Raw genomic sequence first — 19,539 nt, 5'->3', positions numbered from 1 at the left:
ACCTAGGGTTACCCATTGCCCTCTGTTTTTCTAAGATCCATGTTCCTATCCAGGAGTCTCCTAAAATACCCTACTGTATCCGCCTCCACCACCGTCGCCGGCAGCGTAAAAAACTTACCCCTGATATCTCCTCTGTACCTACTTCCAAGCACTTTAAACCTGTGCCCTCTCGTGCTAGCCATTCCAGCCCTGGGAAAAAGCCTCTGGCTATCCACACGATCAATGCCTCTCATTATCTTATACATCTCTATCAGGCCACCTCTCATCCTCCGTCGCTCCAAGGAGAAAAGGCCAAGTTCACTCAGCCTATTCTCATAAGGCATGCTCGCCATCCAGGCAACATCCTTGTAAATCTCCTCTGCACCCATCTGTTGAAATGAATGCTAACATTACATTTACCTTCCTCACCACAGGCTCAACCTGCAAATTAACCTTCAAGGGAATCCTGCATAAGGAATCCCAAATCTCTTCACACCTCAGATTTATGGACTTTTTCTTCGTTTAAAACATAATCTACGTTTTTATTTCTTCTGACCAGCTCCAACATTTTGTAAATTCCGCCAGACACCGTGGTGGAAGAACGGAGCCTGCGACTGCGAGATACACTAGAGCGCATGCGTGGTTGGTCGCGGGCCCGGCTTCTGGGCATGCGCGGCAGCCTTTACATTGGCGGTGCAGGAAGGGATGGGGGTGCTGTAGGATTGGCTGCCTGGTGATCGTGGGGGCGCCGAAGCGGGATCCAAGGCTTCGAGCTGGGCGAGGGCCCGGGGTGTTCAGCCATTCGAGACAAGCTTGTTTTGGTGCTCGCGGTCTTCGGCGCCGACGCTTGAGGAGCTGTCATCGGCTGGAGAGAGGAGAGGAAAATCATGTCGACGTCCAGTCACAGTGAGTCCTGAGCTGAGCTGAGCGCTGGCGCCACCCGGATCACTCACCTCCCTCGCTTGTTGCTGCCTCTCGTGTCAGGAGTATTTACGTGTGTGACGCCTGTGCAGAGGGTCTGAGAGTGCAAACTTAGGCCTTGGCGGCACTCTTTCCGATGGGGTGATGGTTAGTTTTAACCTCACTTAAAGCCCAGATCTGTGCTTTTGATTTCGTTTTTGTTTCTCGCGTGCATTTGTCTGAAGCACGCCTGGGAAGTTTATGTACACTGCACATTGTTTACTTGACGGTGAAATTAACTTCCGTCCCGGAGCACCAAAAGGTAAAATGTTTGGCGCACATCTGTGGGGATTAAAGCAAAAGAAATCAAAGTTAACATTTCATGTAGGGGTCGTGAGCAATGCTGGCGAAATTCTCAAGTCCGGTAGCATTTCTGAAGCGAAATCAAGGATCATTGAGCTGAGAACCGATTTATTCTCCGCACATAATAAGTATTTTAAGTTTTTACGTAACATTTCACGTCGAAGTTCTTTTGTTGGGATTGTAAAGCGCTAGTAATAGTCATGTGAAAGTAGACTGATTTCAGTAATAGTGGAAAATAAGCAGATTTGTGAATTGGGAAGGAAACGGAATAGTATTCAATGTATGAACTGACACGTTTGGATGTAAGTGTTTTTGTTTGGACCTTTTGAGTTCTGTCACCTAGTTCACATTCGTTTCACTGAGCTTTTACTTTGGATTTTACGGGGAAACGCCAATAATTCCATGAGAAGCTACTGGCATATCTATATTTAAATGTTGCTAAGTTCCTGTTGTGCCTCTGAAGGAAGTCACCGGGACACTGAACAGCAAGCAGGCATCATTCTGGTGACACTGTCGGTAGAGGCTCACAAACCCACAGTATATCACAGTTTTATATCCTTAGGATCAATGGTAACTGGATGATTTACTACAATTTCAATAGTTACAATAACATCATTCACTTTAACATGTTGGGTTGACAGTGCTTCCTATGAATTACATATCTACAGTGACAGACATATCTGAATGTTCAAACACCTCTGTCACAAAGAATTTCTTACAAATACTCTTAAAACCTTTTGGGTGCAGGAAACCCAGACACCCAAAATTAATGTTGTCAGGGCAACATGTTGATTACCTATACCTATGACCATGTTTGATGTGCTAAGTGACAACATCAGTCTGGTCTGCCAGCTTGAACTCAGTCAAGATGGTGCAAATAACTTAACCCATGTTGCCTGGTTTGATGTAAGCCAGTTAACACAACCCCCATTGTTTTAATGCTTGGCTCATGCATATACAAATGTCTCATGGTCACCATTTTGCAAACCATATCTCTAAGGCTGTGGGCACCCTGTTTATTTGCAAAAGTGTTCTTTTAACTTCAATTTACTGCTCGCAATTTGCAATCCACATTAAAAACTAAAGAATGGTTATTGCTTGAACTAATATCTGCTATATTTACTTAACTCCAGAATACTCCCTAACCCTTCGTAATTTCCACTTGTGAATTACACCTGCTCTTTTCTGACCAATGTGACATTAGTCATAGTCATACTTTATTGATCCCGGGGGAAATTGGTTTTCGTTACAGTTGCACCATAAATAATAAATAGTAATAGAACCATAAATAGTTAAATAGTAATATGTAAATTATGCCAGTAAATTATGAAATAAGTCCAGCACCAGCGTATTGGCTCAGGGTGTCTGACCCTCCAAGGGAGGAGTTGTAAAGTTTGATAGCCACAGGCAGGAATGACTTCCTATGATGCTCAGTGTTGCATCTCGGTGGAATGAGTCTCTGGCTGAATGTACTCCTGTGCCCAACCAGTACATTATGTAGTGGATGGGAGACATTGACCAAGATGGCATGCAACTTAGACAGCATCCTCTTTTCAGACACCACCGTCAGAGAGTCCAGTTCCATCCCCACAACATCACTGACCTTACGAATGAGTTTGTTGATTCTGTTGGTGTCTGCTACCCTCGGCCTGCTGCCCCAGCACACAACAGCAAACATGATAGCACTGGCCACCACAGACTTTAAGCTTTAAGATTAAAGATTAGCTTTATTTATCACACATACATCGAAACATACATTGAAATGTGTTGTTTGCATCAAAACAAGTCAACAAGGATTGTACAAGTGTCGGCACACTTCTGGCACCAACATGGTGTGCCCATAACTCACTAACTCTAACCCTAAGTCTTTGGAAGTTGGAATGGAACCAGAGCACCCAGAGGAGGCTTGTGCAGTCACAGTCAGGGTGTACAAATTTCTTACAGACAGTGGCGGGAATTGAACGCTGATCTTATAGCTGATGCTGTTAACCCTTACACTGATGTACCCCACTAGTACTTTGTAATCAAGACTGTACACTTCGGTAGTCCTAAATCCATATGTAAATATGGTGTGTTTACAGCATTTTGTGATTTTTTTTTTCTCTCATTAGTTATGTCTGTTATAAAATTTTAGAATTGGGTCCCTTTCAGTGCAGTTACTGGCTCCAAAGTCATTGGCCTAGATTTTCTTGAAAATGCTGATCGAGATGCATGGAATGATACAGTCAGTTCTTGCTTCCAGCCCCATATCACCTCAGCTAAATCTTTCTTAAACTTATCCAAATTACTGTCGTTCTTTTATTTGTTACCCTTGTGTTTATCAATTTATATAGGATCTATATTATTTGTAGCATTATTCTAAAGATTAAATCCCACTATGGCCCTGTGTGGTTCTACATTTGACCATGTAGCATCCAAAAATGTCTGATCTCAATTTTTTGGCATTTTGTTCACCCTGATTTTTATAGCTTCAGTTTTGGAAGTATTTGTGCTATCTCTGGAGTTTTTCTCCCTCAACTCCACAACATTCTGCTTACAACCTTCTTATGACCAAATTGTTGTGAACTGCATAAGATTATTAAACCAAAACTCAGTTTGACATCTTAATTCCAAAATACTAATTTGTTATTTCGAATATAATTTTTTAAATTTAGAATGAATATCCTTTGCCATAGAAAATAATATCAACATTATTTAAAATACTTAAAATGATTTAAAATATAAAACATTATTAAGAGTCGGCAGAGACTCAAAAGGCAAAATTGTTCCTTTTGTGCTTAATGATTTCATGAAAGCATCCCAAAGGGTTTCACAGGAGTGTTATTGAACAAAAAATTATTACAGATCTACATGAAGAAAATTGGAGCAGGTGACCTAAAGCTCTGCAAAGAGAACTTCTAAAGAGTGTTTTAAAGAAGAGGAAGTAGAGAGACAAAGATTGGTGGAAACGGCATGGGTATTTCATCACTTAACATACTCGGAGTTAAAGACATGTCTTTCAGCAAGAGAGCAGTGAAATTTTAGGTAGGCAGAAAACTTGCTGAAAGTACTGGAGCAGATCAAGACCAAATTGTTGCAGATCAAGACCAATTTGGGTTCGCATGCAGGGAGATCCTGGTTGAATGGGAATTCATAGAAGTTGGGACATGGACAGCAGTGTTTTGGCTCAGTTCATGCTTTGGAGAGAAATGAATGAGCCAGATAGAAAGAGCAGTCAGGTTTAAAATTAACAGAAGCATAGAGAAGAGCTTTCAGAGTGAACTCTATAATAAAATTATTTATGTGGAAGTCATCACTGGAATGTACACTTTATATTTTATTGTCGCCAAACAATTGATACTAGAACGTACAGTCATCACAGCAATATTTGATTCTGCACTTCCCGCTCCCTGGATTACAAATCGATAGTACATATTAAAAATTTAAATTTTCAGTCATAAATAGAAAATAGAAAAATGGGAAGTAAGGTAGTACAAAAAAACCGAGAGGCAGGTCCGGATATTTGGAGGGTACGGCCCAGAACCAGGTCAGGATCCGTTCAGCAGTCTTATCACAGATGGAAAGAAGCTGTTCCCAAATCTGGCCCTACAAGTCTTCAAGTTCCTGAGCCTTCTCCCGGAGGGAAGAGGAACAAAAAGTGTGTTGGCTGGGTGGGTCGTGTCTTTGATTATCCTGGCAGCACTGCTCCGACAGCGTGCGGTGTACAGTGAGTCCGAGGGTGGAAGATTGGTTTGTGTGATGTGCTGCGCCTTGTTAATGATCTTCTGCAGCTTCTTCCGGTCTTGGACAGGACAACTTCCATACCAGGTTGTGATGCGCCCTAGAAGAATCCTTCTATAAAAATTAGTGAGGGTTTTAGGGGACAGGCCAAATTTCTTCAGTTTTCTAAGGAAGTAAAGGTGCTGGTGGGCCTTCTTGGCAGTGAACTCTGCTTGGTTGGACCAAGTCAGGTCATTTGTGATATTCACCCTGAGGAACTTAAAGCTTTTGACCTGTTCCACTTGTGCACCACCAATGTAAATTGGGTCGTGTGGTAGATATTTGCATCAAAGATTATGGAAGTTTTCTTTTAATTACCAAGTTGGTGATGAGAAGCTTAGGTTATGGCCTGGCCAAGGGAAAGTACTTCGGTCTTCCAGTTTTTGGAAATGTCTGCCGACCTAGTACTGGATTTCAGGCATTGATCTTTTTGATTTTCTTAAGGATACCTGTTCAATGTGCATTGAATTTTATTTCAGTAGAATTTCTAGTACTTAGTTTCAATACTGTTTCCGTGCTGTATCTCTTCGATTGTTATTTTAAATCTGAAAGTTCATGCTAGTTTCTTCTTTTGGTAACAGAGAGAAAGCCACGTTTTGATGTGTCGTTAGCACGTCTAACTCGGCGATTTATGGAACTTGTGAGTAAGGCTCCTGATGGGGTCCTTGACATCAATGATGTGGCATGGATGCTTGGAGTGCGAAAAAGGAGGGTTTACGATATCACCAATGTACTGGATGGCATTTGTCTGGTGAGAAAAAAATCCAAAAACCTGATTGAATGGATGTAAGTTAGTTTTCACAATAGATTATTCTTTATATAAAATTCCATATTCATTAAATATACCTCTTCTGTTCTTCGTTGGGAAAATTAACTGTAAGGTCATGCCAGCAATCCCTGATTTTGTTTTCTTGAACTAGATTTGACTAGAAATTGATGTTTGTTTTACTTTGAATAATACATTGACTCAGATTTTATATTTATAATGACAGCAAAATTACATGCAGTTGGCATAATTAATCCATTAAACTCAGCATCTTTTAGAGTGCATACCTCTGTAGTTACAGTAGAAATTCAAAACTTGCATCAATCATAGCATAATTGCAGTTTTCAGTGATCTGAAGAGAACTTGGAATTTGGCTGAATTTTTAATTGGAGTACTAAGCCATAATCATTGTTTTAATGCTTTCTCTGACCCTAAAGTATATTATCAATTCTGGAATAGTTTTATATTCCAAGTCTTTTTAAACTTTTTTTCTATCAGCTACTATATTGACCTCCATTCCTGTAAAATATTTTTAAAATGGTCCCTTACAGCTGAGATGAAGGAAAGGGAATTTCACATCTCGACGATCTGGATGTGCAGTTTTCTTCAAGCCCAATCACAAATGTTAATGCTTCAACAAGATCTGCAAAATGAGCTATTAGTAATTGATGAAGTCTCTTATTCATATTTTGTTCTAAAATCTTAATTGGGGCAAAATTAATCAAGTTGAAGTTGTTTGTCTTTACGTGCTTCCGCACAAATCCACAACTAGGTTTAACTGGAACAACTGCAATTAATTTTGTGTTCCACTCTACTGTAAACCTACTCAGTTAAGCTCCAGTTATTCTAGATATAGGAATGTTTATTGCACATCACAAATTCTACTTGCTGCTTACCTGTCAGTTTCAATATTGTATCAGCATTGCAGTAAGCAAATATAGATATCATTATCTCTCATTGCAAGTAGAAAGAGAATTTGTGTTGGCGTCAACACAGATCACATTTCTTATTATGTGGAAAAGATCATTAACAAAGGGGATATGATTGTTGTCTTGAAGAGTTCCTGCAGTGATGTCCTGTCAGTGAGATCTTGAGCAGCCATAATCACCTTCTGTTTTGTGAACATTGACTCCAGTCAGTAGCAAATTTTGCCCCCCAGTTATTTGCAATAGTGTGTAAGGCTTCCTGATGCTCTATTTAATGGGATAGTCATTTCTCCCACCTTAAATCAGCTCTCATTATTTTTTTTGACCAAGGCTGTGATGAGGTCCTGAGCTGAGACAGAACCTAAACTGAGCATTAGTAACTAACTTTTTGCTAAAAGTAGTTTAGATTGCCTTCTGGATGACTTTTTTTTGTTCTATAAAGCTTTTCTACTTTGTCAGTTGTGTACCTGCATTGAAGACCACTCCTGGGGAGAGTAACAACAGTGTTGAATTTCCTCATTTGTACACCATCTGTCTGATTGTGAATTGGTGGAGCCCAAACTCTTTAGAAATGGTTTTGTATTCTTTTCCAGCTTGGTAAGCATCAACAACTTTTTTTTCTGAGGTCCTTGGGAATCTCCGTTGATCGAGACATGGTACACTACCGCAAACTGAAGTGGTGCAGATCAGACTTTGATAGTGAAGACCCAGGTTTATATTCTTTAAATAGGACAGGATCTCCCACACTCACAGTCCTGCCGAAGGGTTTCGGCCCGAAACGTCAACTGTACTTTTTCCATAGATGCTGCCTGGTCTGCTGAGTTCCTCCAGCAGTTTGTGTGTGTTGATCAAAAAGGGTTCGTGTTTTTTGTTAACTGATGTAGGTTTAAACTGTATCTTTTTGAGAGCCAATATACAGTGGCATGCAAAAGTTTGGGCATCCCGGTCAAAATTTCTGTTACTGTGAATAGTTAAGTGAGTAGAAGATGAACTGATCTCCAAAAGTCATAAAGTTAAAGATGAAACATTCTTTTCAACATTTTAAGCAAGATTAGTGTATTATTTTTGTTTTGTACAATTATAGAGTGGGGGGGAAAAAGGAAAGGAGCACTATGCAAAAGTTTGGGGACGCCAAGAGATTTGAGCTCTCAGCCAACTTTTACCAAGGTCTCAGACCTTAATTAGCTTATTAGGGCTATGGTTTGTTCACAATCATCATTAGGAAAGGCCAGGTGATGCAAATTTCAAAGCTTTATAAATACCCTGACTCCTCAAACCTTGTCCCAACAATCAGCAGCCATGGGTTCTTCTAAGCAGCTGCCTAGCACTCTGAAAATTAAAATAAATGATGCCCACAAAGCTGGAGAAGGCTATAAGAAGATAGCAAGCGTTTTCAGGTAGCTGTTTCCTCTGTTCATAATGTAATTAAGAAGTGGCAGTTAACAGGAACGGTGGAGGTCCAAGTTGAGGTCTGGAAGTTGAAGAAAACTTTCTGAGAGAACTACTCGTAGGATTGCTAGAAAGGCAAATCAAAACCCCGTTTGACTGCAAAAGACCTTCAGGAAGATTTAGTAGACTCTGAAGTGGTGGTTCACTGTTCTACTGTGCAGCGACACCTGCACAAATATGACCTTCATGGAAGAGTCATCAGAAGAAAACCTTTCCTACATCCTCACCACAAAATTCAGTGTCAGGAGTTTGCAAAGGAACATTTAAACAAGTCTGATGCATTTTGGAAACAAGTCCTGTAGACTGATGAAGTTAAAATAGAACTTTTTGGCCACAATGAGCAAAAGTATGTATGGAGAAAAAAGGGTGCAGAATTTCATGAAAAGAACACCTCTCCAACTGTTAAGCATGGGGGTGGATCGATCATGCTTTGGGCTTGTGTTGCAGCCAGTGGCACGGGGAACATTTCACTGGTAGAGAGAAGAATGAATTCAATTAAGTACCAGCAAATTCTGGAAGCAAACATCACATCGTCTATAATTTTTGAAAAAGCTGAAGATGAAAAGAGGATGGCTTCTACAACAGGATAATGATCCTAAACACAGCTCAAAGTCCTCAATGGACTATCTCAAGAGGTGCAGGCTGAAGTTTTTGCCATGGCCCTCATAGTCCCTCGACATAAACATCATTGAAAATCTGTGGATAGACCTCAAAAGAGCAGTGCATGCAAGATGGCCCAAGAATCTCACAGAACTGGAAGCCTTTTGCAAGGAAAAATGGGCGAAAATCCCTCAAACAAGAATTGAAAGACTGTTAGCTGGCTACAAAAAGTGTTTACAAGCTGTGATATTTGCCAAAGGGGGTGTTACTGACCATGCAGGGTGCCCAAACTTTTGCTTCAGGCCCTTTTCCTTTTTTTGTTATTTTGAAACTGTAAAAGATGGAAATAAAAAAGCAATATTGCTGAAAATATTAAAGAAATGTGTCATCTTTAACTTTATGCCTTTTGGAAATCAGGTCACCTTTTACTCGCTTAGCTATTCACAGTAACAGAAATTTTGACCAGGGGTGCCCAAATTTTTGCATGCCACTGTAACTGACTACCCATTTTAGTTAATTTCAGTTAAATTACTAACATGGCAAAGATGCTTATTTAATAAAGGAAAGCTGCAATTTTAGTTCTAAGTAAGTTTGCAAGAATGGTATCTACCTAGTATCTGTTTTATGAAATGTTAGTACTATTGCTCCCACGTAAGGCAATGTCTTGCTCTTATGTGACCAGACTCTTATTGGACTATTAAGTAATTTATCTTGTTAATTAATCTCTGTGAAATAATCAATTCACATGCAATAATTTTTATTCCACAGAATATTTTCCTGTGATTTCATTTTATGTGCAATATTTTGTACTAATTGCCTTCCAGTTAAACAAAAAGAGGTAAGCTTTTATAGTAGCTTACAATTTACCTGTTTCTATTTGTCTTTTAGAGGCAAAAATCCACAAGAAAGATTAGCATATGAAGCCCAATCTCGAAAACTGAGAAAAGAACTGGCAGACCTAACAACGGTAGAGAATTCTTTAGATGAATTAATCAAGGACTGTGCTCAACAGTTATACAATTTAACAGAAGACAAAGAAAATGCAAGATATCTTTTTGTTTTAAGGAAGTTACTTATACATGTCTGCTTTCAATTTTGAGAACATTGACATTGTTTTGAATAGTGCTGCACTACAAAATGTTTTGTAAGATTGCAAATGTGGAAAAGCCTCTAGAGTGGTTGTGACACAACAAGTGTACTTTTGATCAGTGTTAGATTTGTGACTCATTCTTAGGCCTTGTGTTGGATTGGAATCTCGTAGAAACATTCTAATAGTTCTGAAATTAAAAGCCTCAAACTGAGAGATTAGACAGGCTGATGCAGTGACACATCATGAGAACCAAATGCTAGGTACAAGGCAACCATTGCTTCACTTGGAATGATTGTTTAGGTCCCTGCAGATCATTTGCACAGGAGATAAAAGGAGTGGTGCTACATTTCCTCTGGGTTCATGGAAAGCACTGTGAGAAAGGGAGTGAGTATTTCCAGTATTTTCTGATTTCATTCTCCGATTGCTTATCTGCTTTTTAAAAAATTCTCCTTCCTAGAAATAAACTGTAGAGTTGATTTGCTTTTTCTATGGGCCTGCTAACCTGTTGTCAACTTTTAGAGATTGGCATTTTGTACTGTAGGTCCCATTGTTTCCTGCTGTACCTTCCATATTTAACTCTCTACATCCCTATACCCCACAACACCTTTATTGTGTTGACTATTTTCCACTTATTTTCCTATTTGACAACTTTATTAATAGCCTATAATTTGTTGCAATCTTTAGTATTATCGTACTTCCATACTCGGTATCAAATACAGACTTAAAAATAGTTTGATTCAAAAGTTTATTGAACTTGCAGATGAGCACTATCCTCCACTCTGTACTGTAAATAGCTACCCTACATTCTCACTGTCCACTGTCTTGAAGCCAGCTTTCAATTTATATAACTGCGTTTCCCTTGCATCTGAATTTTCTGACGTATTGTTCTATTAGCAAAACCCTGATGAAAATGTAAATTGCATCTCTTGTATGTCCATTGTCTGTTCTCTCTGCATTCAGCACGGTTAGTAACAAGCATTTTCCCTTTTGAAATCATTGCTGATAAATAATTATACTTTTGATTTCTACATATTTCCATTTATACTTCCTACATATATTTTGAGATGTTGAAAGCAACACACAAAGTGCTGGAGGAACTCAGCAGGTTAGGCAGCATCTATGGAAATGAATGAACAGCCAGCGTTTTGGGCTGAGATGTTGAGTTGAGGTTTAGAGAATGGTTAGAAGGGGCAATTAAAATCAAGTTTGGACAAGTAGATTTTGATGAGTTCTTTTCACAGTAAAGATAGGTGAAGCAAGGTGGGTAGTTGGCTATCCAGAGAGAAATTCTAATCATTGTATTGGCATGATGCTTCCCATTCACTTCATTGGCTGCAGTGAGGGCAGCAGTGGCTTTGACAAAAGCAATGTGCTTTTATACAGTCTGAAATATATAATGACCATTTCATTTTTTAAGATAAACTTATTTTAAACTATAGTTAAAACTTCCTTAATCCAATGTACTTGAGACTTTGATGCCATGCTGGCAGACTTTGGATGCTGTTGCAATCAATACTCCATAATACTTTTAATGCCTACACAGTGTCTATAATATTATTTTCAGCAAACCCTGATGAGAAGCACAAGAATATGGAGACCCAGTGTATTAATTTAAAGTGGGCGTAGGAACGTACATCCAGTGAGCCTGTTGCTGAACCTTTGGTTTTCAAAATAATTGGACAGCAAATTATACAATCTGATTAATTTTATACATCTGAAGTTATGGAAGTTTTGCATCTAAATTTGGATAGTAATTGAGGAAAAGTGCATTAGAATATCATTGAAGATTTCTGTTTTCCACAACTTGTAATCAGGTTTAATCTTAACAACGGCATACACTAGCATATGTAACTTACAAGGACATCCACGGTCTTCAAGCCTTCAAGGAACAGATTGTAATCGCAATCAAAGCTCCACAAGAAACGAAGCTGGAAGTACCTGTCCCCAATGAGGTAAGGTACTTTTAACATTTTTGGTTTCTGCCATGTCTGCAGGTTTGGAGTCATTCGCATACAGTTGTAACTAATGTTGATTTATCATTTTTGAAGGAGAGTTTTCTGCCTGTTATTGTGTAACTTGTCAGGGTGATATCACATGTAATGACGTGTCAGAACGTGATTGGAGAGAGTTCTGAGCATGCACAGAAATGATAGAATGATCTGGAACATGGCTTGGTAAAAACGTGGTTTGATTTTGTTGTTGTAAATAAAAGTTTCATGTCTTCCAGAATATGATTCTTTATTGTTAACCCACGGTATGTATAAATATAAAGAACACAACAATATTGAGAGTAGAAAACAGTTTAGATTTATATGATGCCTTGAATGTGGCAAGATAACCTCTAAAGGTTTTCGACAGCAGCACTATCTGCAATGTATACTGTCACGAACCCCATGACGAGAATAAAGAACCAGCAGAGATGGAAAACACTTTGGAGTCCAGTATTGCTATAAACTAATAATATTTATTAGTAACTACACAATACAGTAATATAAATGTAGATAAATCAAACAGGTTAGCAATGATTATATATAAGTAAAAAATATGAAAAATCAAGCCTCTTTAAGTCTAGGGGTAAAAATATACAGTCTTACGATGATGAGTAAAGTTCAGTTCAGTTCATGATATTGAGCTGAGTAGTGAGGGAGAGATTTGAGTCTTCAGGTGAGCTGGCGCTGTCGATCTTCTCGTTGTCCTTCGAAATCCTTTAAAAGTCACCGACTGTGACTTTAACAAAGGGGTCCGGTTTCCTATCGTGGAGCTATCCCCCAGGCGAGGGTGGACACATGGACAACTCCCCACCAGTCAACCCCTTTCCTCTTCTCACTGCAAGAGCGATGGATCGATCTGCCTGATCGATCCTCCAAAACCCACTTTTTCTGCGGGCACAACAATGCTCATTCAGTGTCCAGAACATGTGTCTGAGGTCTGTCATCTGACCTCCTATTTTACCTTCCCGTGCTGAGCATCAACTGTCATTCAAATAATCCCTCCTTCCTCTCTCTGTGAAGAAATGCACAAGTAGGCAAAAGTCCTTGAAGAAGTATCAACAACCTGCCGAAAATCATAACATCAATTGCCCATTTAACAACACCCTCAGTCACCATAGCAACTTACGAGCTGCTCGATGCTATCTCCACTTCAGCAGAAATACAACAGTTAACCAGTTCTTTCTCGTTCCTTAAAGTAACAGTCCAACAGTTGGTCTTCATCTCTCTGTCCCTCCCCCCCATCCCTCCCCCTCTATCCCTCTCTCTAAAATGTTGGTGGTAAATAACTCTCTTTCTCTCTTTTCAAAAGCACAGTTAATAGGGGTAATTCAGGACCCTGTCACAATACAGTATGCTTATCCTTAGAAGAGGAATCCAATCAGGTGGGGTCAAAGTAGGAGGTTTTAAGGAACATGTTGGAGTAACAGGGAAAAGGAAGAGAATTTTAAGAAGGGAATTCCAGAGCTTAGGGTTCAGTCTCCTATTTTAATCAGCTGTCAGGAAGCTTGGTTTGGAGAAGTGCAGAGATCCCACAGTACTGCTACTGACAAAAGTAACAGACTAGGGAAAAGCAAGGCCATGGAGGGATTTGTCAAAATTGAGTTCATTGTCATTCCAGGTAGTGAGTATGGTTGTGCACTACTGGATTGAAAGCAAAACTGAGGCAATGTCGACATGGTGTAGTAAGAGTCAGCAGCGCAAAATTGGCTAACGAGACTTGGGGAGAATCAGTATGCAAGTGGAAGAGCTTTGGATGATTATTTAAAGAAATTTGTGAGATGGGAAGTCAGTCAGGAGAATATTAAAATAATTTAAGACTCCTAATGTACTTTTTTCAAGTGCATGGAAATGTGTGGCTCAAGATTAGCCATGGAAATGCAAAAATATTTAACTGAATTGGGAATTGATTGCTAAGTCATCTCTTCAAATTCATTATGGTTATGTTTCATTTTCTGTGGTTAGTTTTGTCCTTGGGCCCTTGTAAACATTCATTTAATTTAAAAGACCTGAAAATTATTATCTGTTACTCTTGAAATTGGAGTTAGTCTGCATTAATGGATCTTTACCCATTCTTAATGTTACTGGTGGCCCAAACTATCAGTATGCAAAATAGAAGTCATCCCTCCCCTACAACCAGTTCAAAGTAATGATGCAAAGGTATAGTTTAAGTTTTCTTTAAATACTTGAAAAATGTTTAATCAACTTGAACATAGTCAATCTGCACCAATAAAACTTGTAAAAGTGAAGTCACTTTTTTTTAACATACAAAGCTAACATCACTGGTGATCCGGACACTCACTAAAATTGCTAATTTATTATTAAAAGTGCACTGTCACCCTTAAGTTACTGATTTTTGAAAGGATGTTCTTGTATTTTGTCATTATTATGAAACTTTTTCCATTTGTGGCTATGCAGATTCTTTGAGCTGAAATCGAAACAATTTTATTGATGGCCTGTTCAGTTTGCATTGAAGTTACTAAAGACTTAGTATTTGTATTTCTATACAATGTTTGCATTTTATTTCTAGAACTTAAATAAAACATTTTTTTTATATTTGTATAGGAGAAAATCCAAGTTTATTTAAAGAGTACTGAAGGACCAATTGATGTATTTCTGTGTGAGATACAGGAAGAACATTGTCCTCCTAAAACGTGTGAAGATGACACATCCAATGGGAATAAAACAGTCTCCTCAACAGATGAGGCAGTGACGTTACCACCTGATAGAGGTGATGCTCCTTATTTATGGCAAGATTGAATAAACATTTATTCTGAGTGATTATGCAGAATGATGCTGTAATGCTAAATCACTTCAGAACTTGAATAAACTATAAATCATTCCTACTAATAGTCTGCAGTTGGGCGTAGCTGCAGAGGCTTTGGCTGAACGTTGCAAGTGCAGAGTTCTGACTGTGACTGTAGTTGTAGTTGTTTATGTGTGCTTTGTCGCTATACTCACCATTAAGACCAGGAATAACTTTCAAGAGGAGCTCTGGATGCCAATTCATCTAGCAAGATTTTGGTCAAGGCTGCTAGCCTATAAACAGTGCCAATTTGCTTAAGTCCTTGTGGGCAAAGTGCTTTATCTTTTTTGTTTTTAGTCATCTGTGTTTTACTGAACAATTATTCAGCTTCATTTCATATACCTTTTGTATATGACAAATATATGTATGTGATATTAAAGTTTATTTAAATATACTTTTAATATTTGGGTTAGTATCGCCTTTTGGGATCATCTGCAAGATTATCTCTCATTCAATAAAGCACATGGCTCAGAGACTGTAGTAGTTTCTGCTTAGGTCTTGAATGCCTTCTCTTGCTCAGAGTGCTTGAAAATGAGCAAAGCTTACCTCAAGTGAGGTACTGAACATTGATTCAACCAGTAGATATTACAGTGGTAAAGGATAGGAAAATCAAGGAACGGTTGATGCTGTGAAAATCTGAATTAAGTTACCTGTAAATTATAGGTATCTATATTGAATCTTCATGTTTAATTTTAGGTTTTAATTGCTTTTTAATTTTGTTTCAGAGGAAAACCTTACGGAATGAAGAATATAATAACAGTACTGAGACTATCAAGTAACACTTTACTGAAGACTAGAACACTTCAATGCATTGTGGATTTTCCATTGTCGATCACTGATCCGAATACCCATTGAGGAGCTGGAAGAAATGGTGTCCTGTGAGGCCATGCAATCTGCATGTCTTGACAAATTATATACAAACAATTGCAATCCACTCTTAATGTATGTTACCAAGAAATACCAAATGGCTTTGAATAGAAAGTATCATCGACTGTCATTTGGTAGATCAGTTGAGTGGGTTTGGAAAAGTGTGATTTGCCAACTTGCTTTTGTGAATATTTTAAATGGTTGAAACTGCATCCCGAAAATGTCAATAAACTTACAGAATATTACCAATGAATGTATAGAAGATTGTTTTATGTGCTGTAATATCTTCAGTGTGAACACAAGATGACTCAAAAACATTTTTTTTCACCATGGTGTGTGGAATTTATTATCTAGGTTTATCTATTAACCACAGACAGTTTATAAAAACGGTAAAATTTGTCAAATTTGCTCAATAATTAAAGGCAGAATGCTGAAAGAACACGTCAAGCAGCATCTATGGACCTGGAAAGGTTGAAAGAAGACATGTTGCGTCAGGTTGACACCCTGCATCAACCGTCATCTAGACTTGACAGTCTCATCCATAAATTGGAACTTGTAATTTTTGTCACACAGATGCAGCTTGACTTGCTCTGTTCTTCTATTGTTCTTTCTGTTCCAGATTCCAGCATCTGCAACAGTTAAGCCTTCATTTCAGCATTGGATTGTCTTAAATCCTAAATTAAATCACACTTCTATAAAAAGGATAAAGCTGTATGTTTATATCCCACCCCGACACTGACAGACCAGTGATAACTACTTCATAAGAATCTTGTTGGACACTATTATAGTTTTTAACTTTTTATTTAAAAAAATACAAAAAGACTTCAGTAGATGAAATTTTAAAAGTCATTAGAACAACTTGTTTATCTTTTTAAAAATTAATTTTGTTTATAGTTTTCTCAAATATATTTATCTTGCATTTCTCCATCACTGCCAGTGTTACTAAATAAATTATCCTTCGCAGGTTACTTGGTAATTACGTTAAACCATCATATTCCAACATAATTTTATTCAAGCACTAAGGATAAATATTAATGCATTGTGTAATTCTTATTGGCTACAATCATTTCCAGGCCATGTTCTGGGACCATGGTGTGCTTTTACATAGAGTAGTGAAATAACGGACTTTCTTTTAACCACCACAACCAGTATCAGTGTAATATAATTTGATCAGACTATATGGCCATCTGTATGTTTTGTCTCCCCTCTAATATCTTTATCTTTGTAGGTTTAAACTGTATTTAGTAACACAAGGGTGCTGAGATCAGGTTATCTTTAATGTGCGTGTTTATAATTTATTTTCATTGGACGTGGGAATGGGAGAATGGTCACATGCTTTTGATTTTTACCCACAGAGCAAACAAAATTTTGTATGATTATGAGAAATCATTTCCATTTTCTCTATTTTAATTTATTAATACTTCCTTCTTCACTAGTGAAAATGTGGGTTCCTCAATTGCTAATTGAGAATTGTGGTTAGCTTCCTGATGAAATGAATTGTAAAAGAATAAACATAGTGGTTCTGTTTCAGCTGCCTTTACATTGTTACACAACCCTTACTTGAAACTGTTACTTTTTTGCAGGTAATAAATACTGTTGTGCTTGTAAATGACAGAATTGCTGCTTAGATTACAAATAGTGAAATTACAATGATCCGCAGAAAAACCTCAGATAGTTTTTGCCTGATGTTTTACACCTCATTAGATTGTAAGTGGTAACAAATTAATTTACCTAGATGAATTTAAAAATGCAAACATGAGGAAATCTGCAGATGCTGGAATTTCAAGCAACGCACATAAAGATTACCGGTGAACACAGCTATAGGAAAAGGTACAGTTGACATTTTGGGCTGAGACCCTTTGTCCCGATGCTGCCTGGCCGGCTGCGTTCACCAGCAAGTTTTATGTGTGTTGCTTGAATTTACCTAGATGAGCTCATTTTGTGATTGGAAGTTGTTACTCATCTGCTGTCAGCTGAAGCAATTTTAATTTGATGTCTTTGAAAGTCCACTTTCCTATGCCACGTTGAATGATTAGTGTATTTTTACAATTTCCCCACTGTAATAAAATTATGACCTTGGTATCTGTGTGTGTTGACTTTATTGAAGGTTTATGAGGAATGATGCTGCTTAGGTTGCTGAGTTCCTCCAACTTATTTGTGTGTTGCTTTTGAAATGATTTTATCTCTTGATGCAGATTATGTCTGAAGGATGGTGAAGTAGCTATAGATAGTTTTGGAGACAAGTTTTAGATTCAACCTTTCATGTAAGATTAGCTTTATTTGTCACATATACAGTTGCAAGAAAAAGTTTGTGAACCCTTTGTAATTACCTGGTTTTCTGCATTACTTGCCTATAAAAGGTGGTCTAATCTTCATCTAAGTCATAATAATAGACAAGCACAGCCCACTAAACGAATGACACACGAACAGTTGTACTTCTCATGTCTTTATTGAAGACATTGTATGGTCATTCACAGTCCAGGCTGGAATAAGTATGTGAACCCTTGTATTTAATAACTGGTGGAATCTCCTTTAGCAGGAATATCTTCCACCAAATGTTTCCTGTAGCTGTTAATCAGGCTTGCACAATGGCAAAGATGAATATTAGACCATTCCTCCATACAAAATGCTTTCAGTTCATCTACATTTCTGGGATACCTTTCATGAACTGCCCTCTTCAGGTCATGCCACAGCATCTCAATTGGGATAAGATTTGGACTCTGACTTGGCCATTCCAAAAACGCATTTTCTTCGTTGATAAATTTTGCTTTGGCTAGTGGCTTAATATAGGGGATGATAGCCCCCCCGGCCCGGCCAAACTTAAGAAATCTCATTTGGGTGGATGCTGCCCAATGTGTCCCCTGTTACAAATCAGTACCACGAAATAACAAACAGTACACAATATGTGATTAAACGATTGAGTTATAATTCTTAATTTGACTATATGGTTAGGAAAGAAAACAAAAAAAAGAGTCCATTCTCATGAAACAGTCTAATGCACAATGTTGGAACTCACTGATAAGGCTGTTCGTCCACCATCGACCTCCTCCGATCATCGCTGACCTCGAACCCTCGCTCCAAATCCACTCAGTCCGAGGTCTACCGACTCTCTCCATTCGTGTCTTCTCTCCTCATCTGTTCAAAGCAAAAGACCACAAATTCCCGGCTCCCAGACACACAACAAAGAACAACATCCTGCTCATTGACGAGCATGCCCCATTATCTCTAGTCATAAAACCCAAACATTGCTGCAACAGAGAAACCATTACCTCAGCAGTGGAACATTACAGAGAAGCCATTACATTAGCAGTGAAACCTTACAGCGTGTTACATTTGTAAACCATTATGTTAATTTACTCTCGTGTTTTGGATCATTGTCTTGTTGCATCATCAATTTCTATTAAGCTTCAGGCATTGGGACGTCTACCCTGAGATTTTTCTGTAAGATGACTTCATACAATTTTGAACACATTGTTCCTTCAATGATTGCAAGTTGCCCAGGTCCTGAGGCCGCAAAGCAGCCCCGAATCATGATGCTCCATCCACCATGCTTCACTGTTGGGATGAGGTTTTGGTGTTAGTGTGCAGCACCTTTTTGTCTCCAAACATAGCAGTGTGCGTTTCTGCCAAAAAAAAGTTCAACTTCTGTTTCATCTGTCCACAGAACATTGTCCCAGGCGTGTTGTGGAACATCCAGTTTAGTCTTGTGCAAACTTGCGATGTGTAGCAATGTTTTTTGGGGAGTAGCGGTTTCCTCCATGGCGTCCTTCCTTGACACACCATTCTTGTTCAGTGTTTTTCTTACAGTGGACGCATGGACAGAGATTTTAGCAAGTTCTAAATATTTCTGCAGGTCTTTTGCTTTTACCCTTGTTTTCTTTTTCACCTTCTTCAGCACCAGACATTGCGCTTTTGGTGTGATCTTTACAGGATGCCCACTCCGAGGGAGAGTAGCAACAGTATTAAATTTCTTCCATTTGTAGACAATTTCTCTTACTGTGGACTGATGAATATTCAGGCCTTTAGAAATGCCTTTGTAGCCTTTT

At 38.5% G+C, this 19,539-nt stretch overlaps 1 protein-coding gene across 1 annotated transcript; it reads left to right on the top strand.

Annotated features, from left to right (window-relative positions):
• Positions 1-636: 636 nt before the first annotated feature.
• Positions 637-17,568, top strand: LOC134340583 (transcription factor E2F6-like). Its single transcript, XM_063038001.1, has 6 exons — positions 637-885; positions 5,583-5,787; positions 9,631-9,790; positions 11,671-11,784; positions 14,386-14,551; positions 15,352-17,568. Exons 1-6 carry the CDS (start codon positions 867-869, stop codon positions 15,369-15,371), a joined length of 684 nt encoding a protein of 227 aa, XP_062894071.1. The 5' UTR covers positions 637-866; the 3' UTR covers positions 15,372-17,568.
• Positions 17,569-19,539: the final 1,971 nt, after the last annotated feature.

Source organism: Mobula hypostoma, chromosome 2, assembly GCF_963921235.1.
Source record: "Mobula hypostoma chromosome 2, sMobHyp1.1, whole genome shotgun sequence".
In the NCBI taxonomy this organism is placed as follows: Eukaryota; Metazoa; Chordata; class Chondrichthyes; order Myliobatiformes; family Myliobatidae; genus Mobula; species Mobula hypostoma.
Note: the sequence above shows the minus strand (reverse complement) of the source record. Positions and strands in the feature narration are given on the sequence as shown.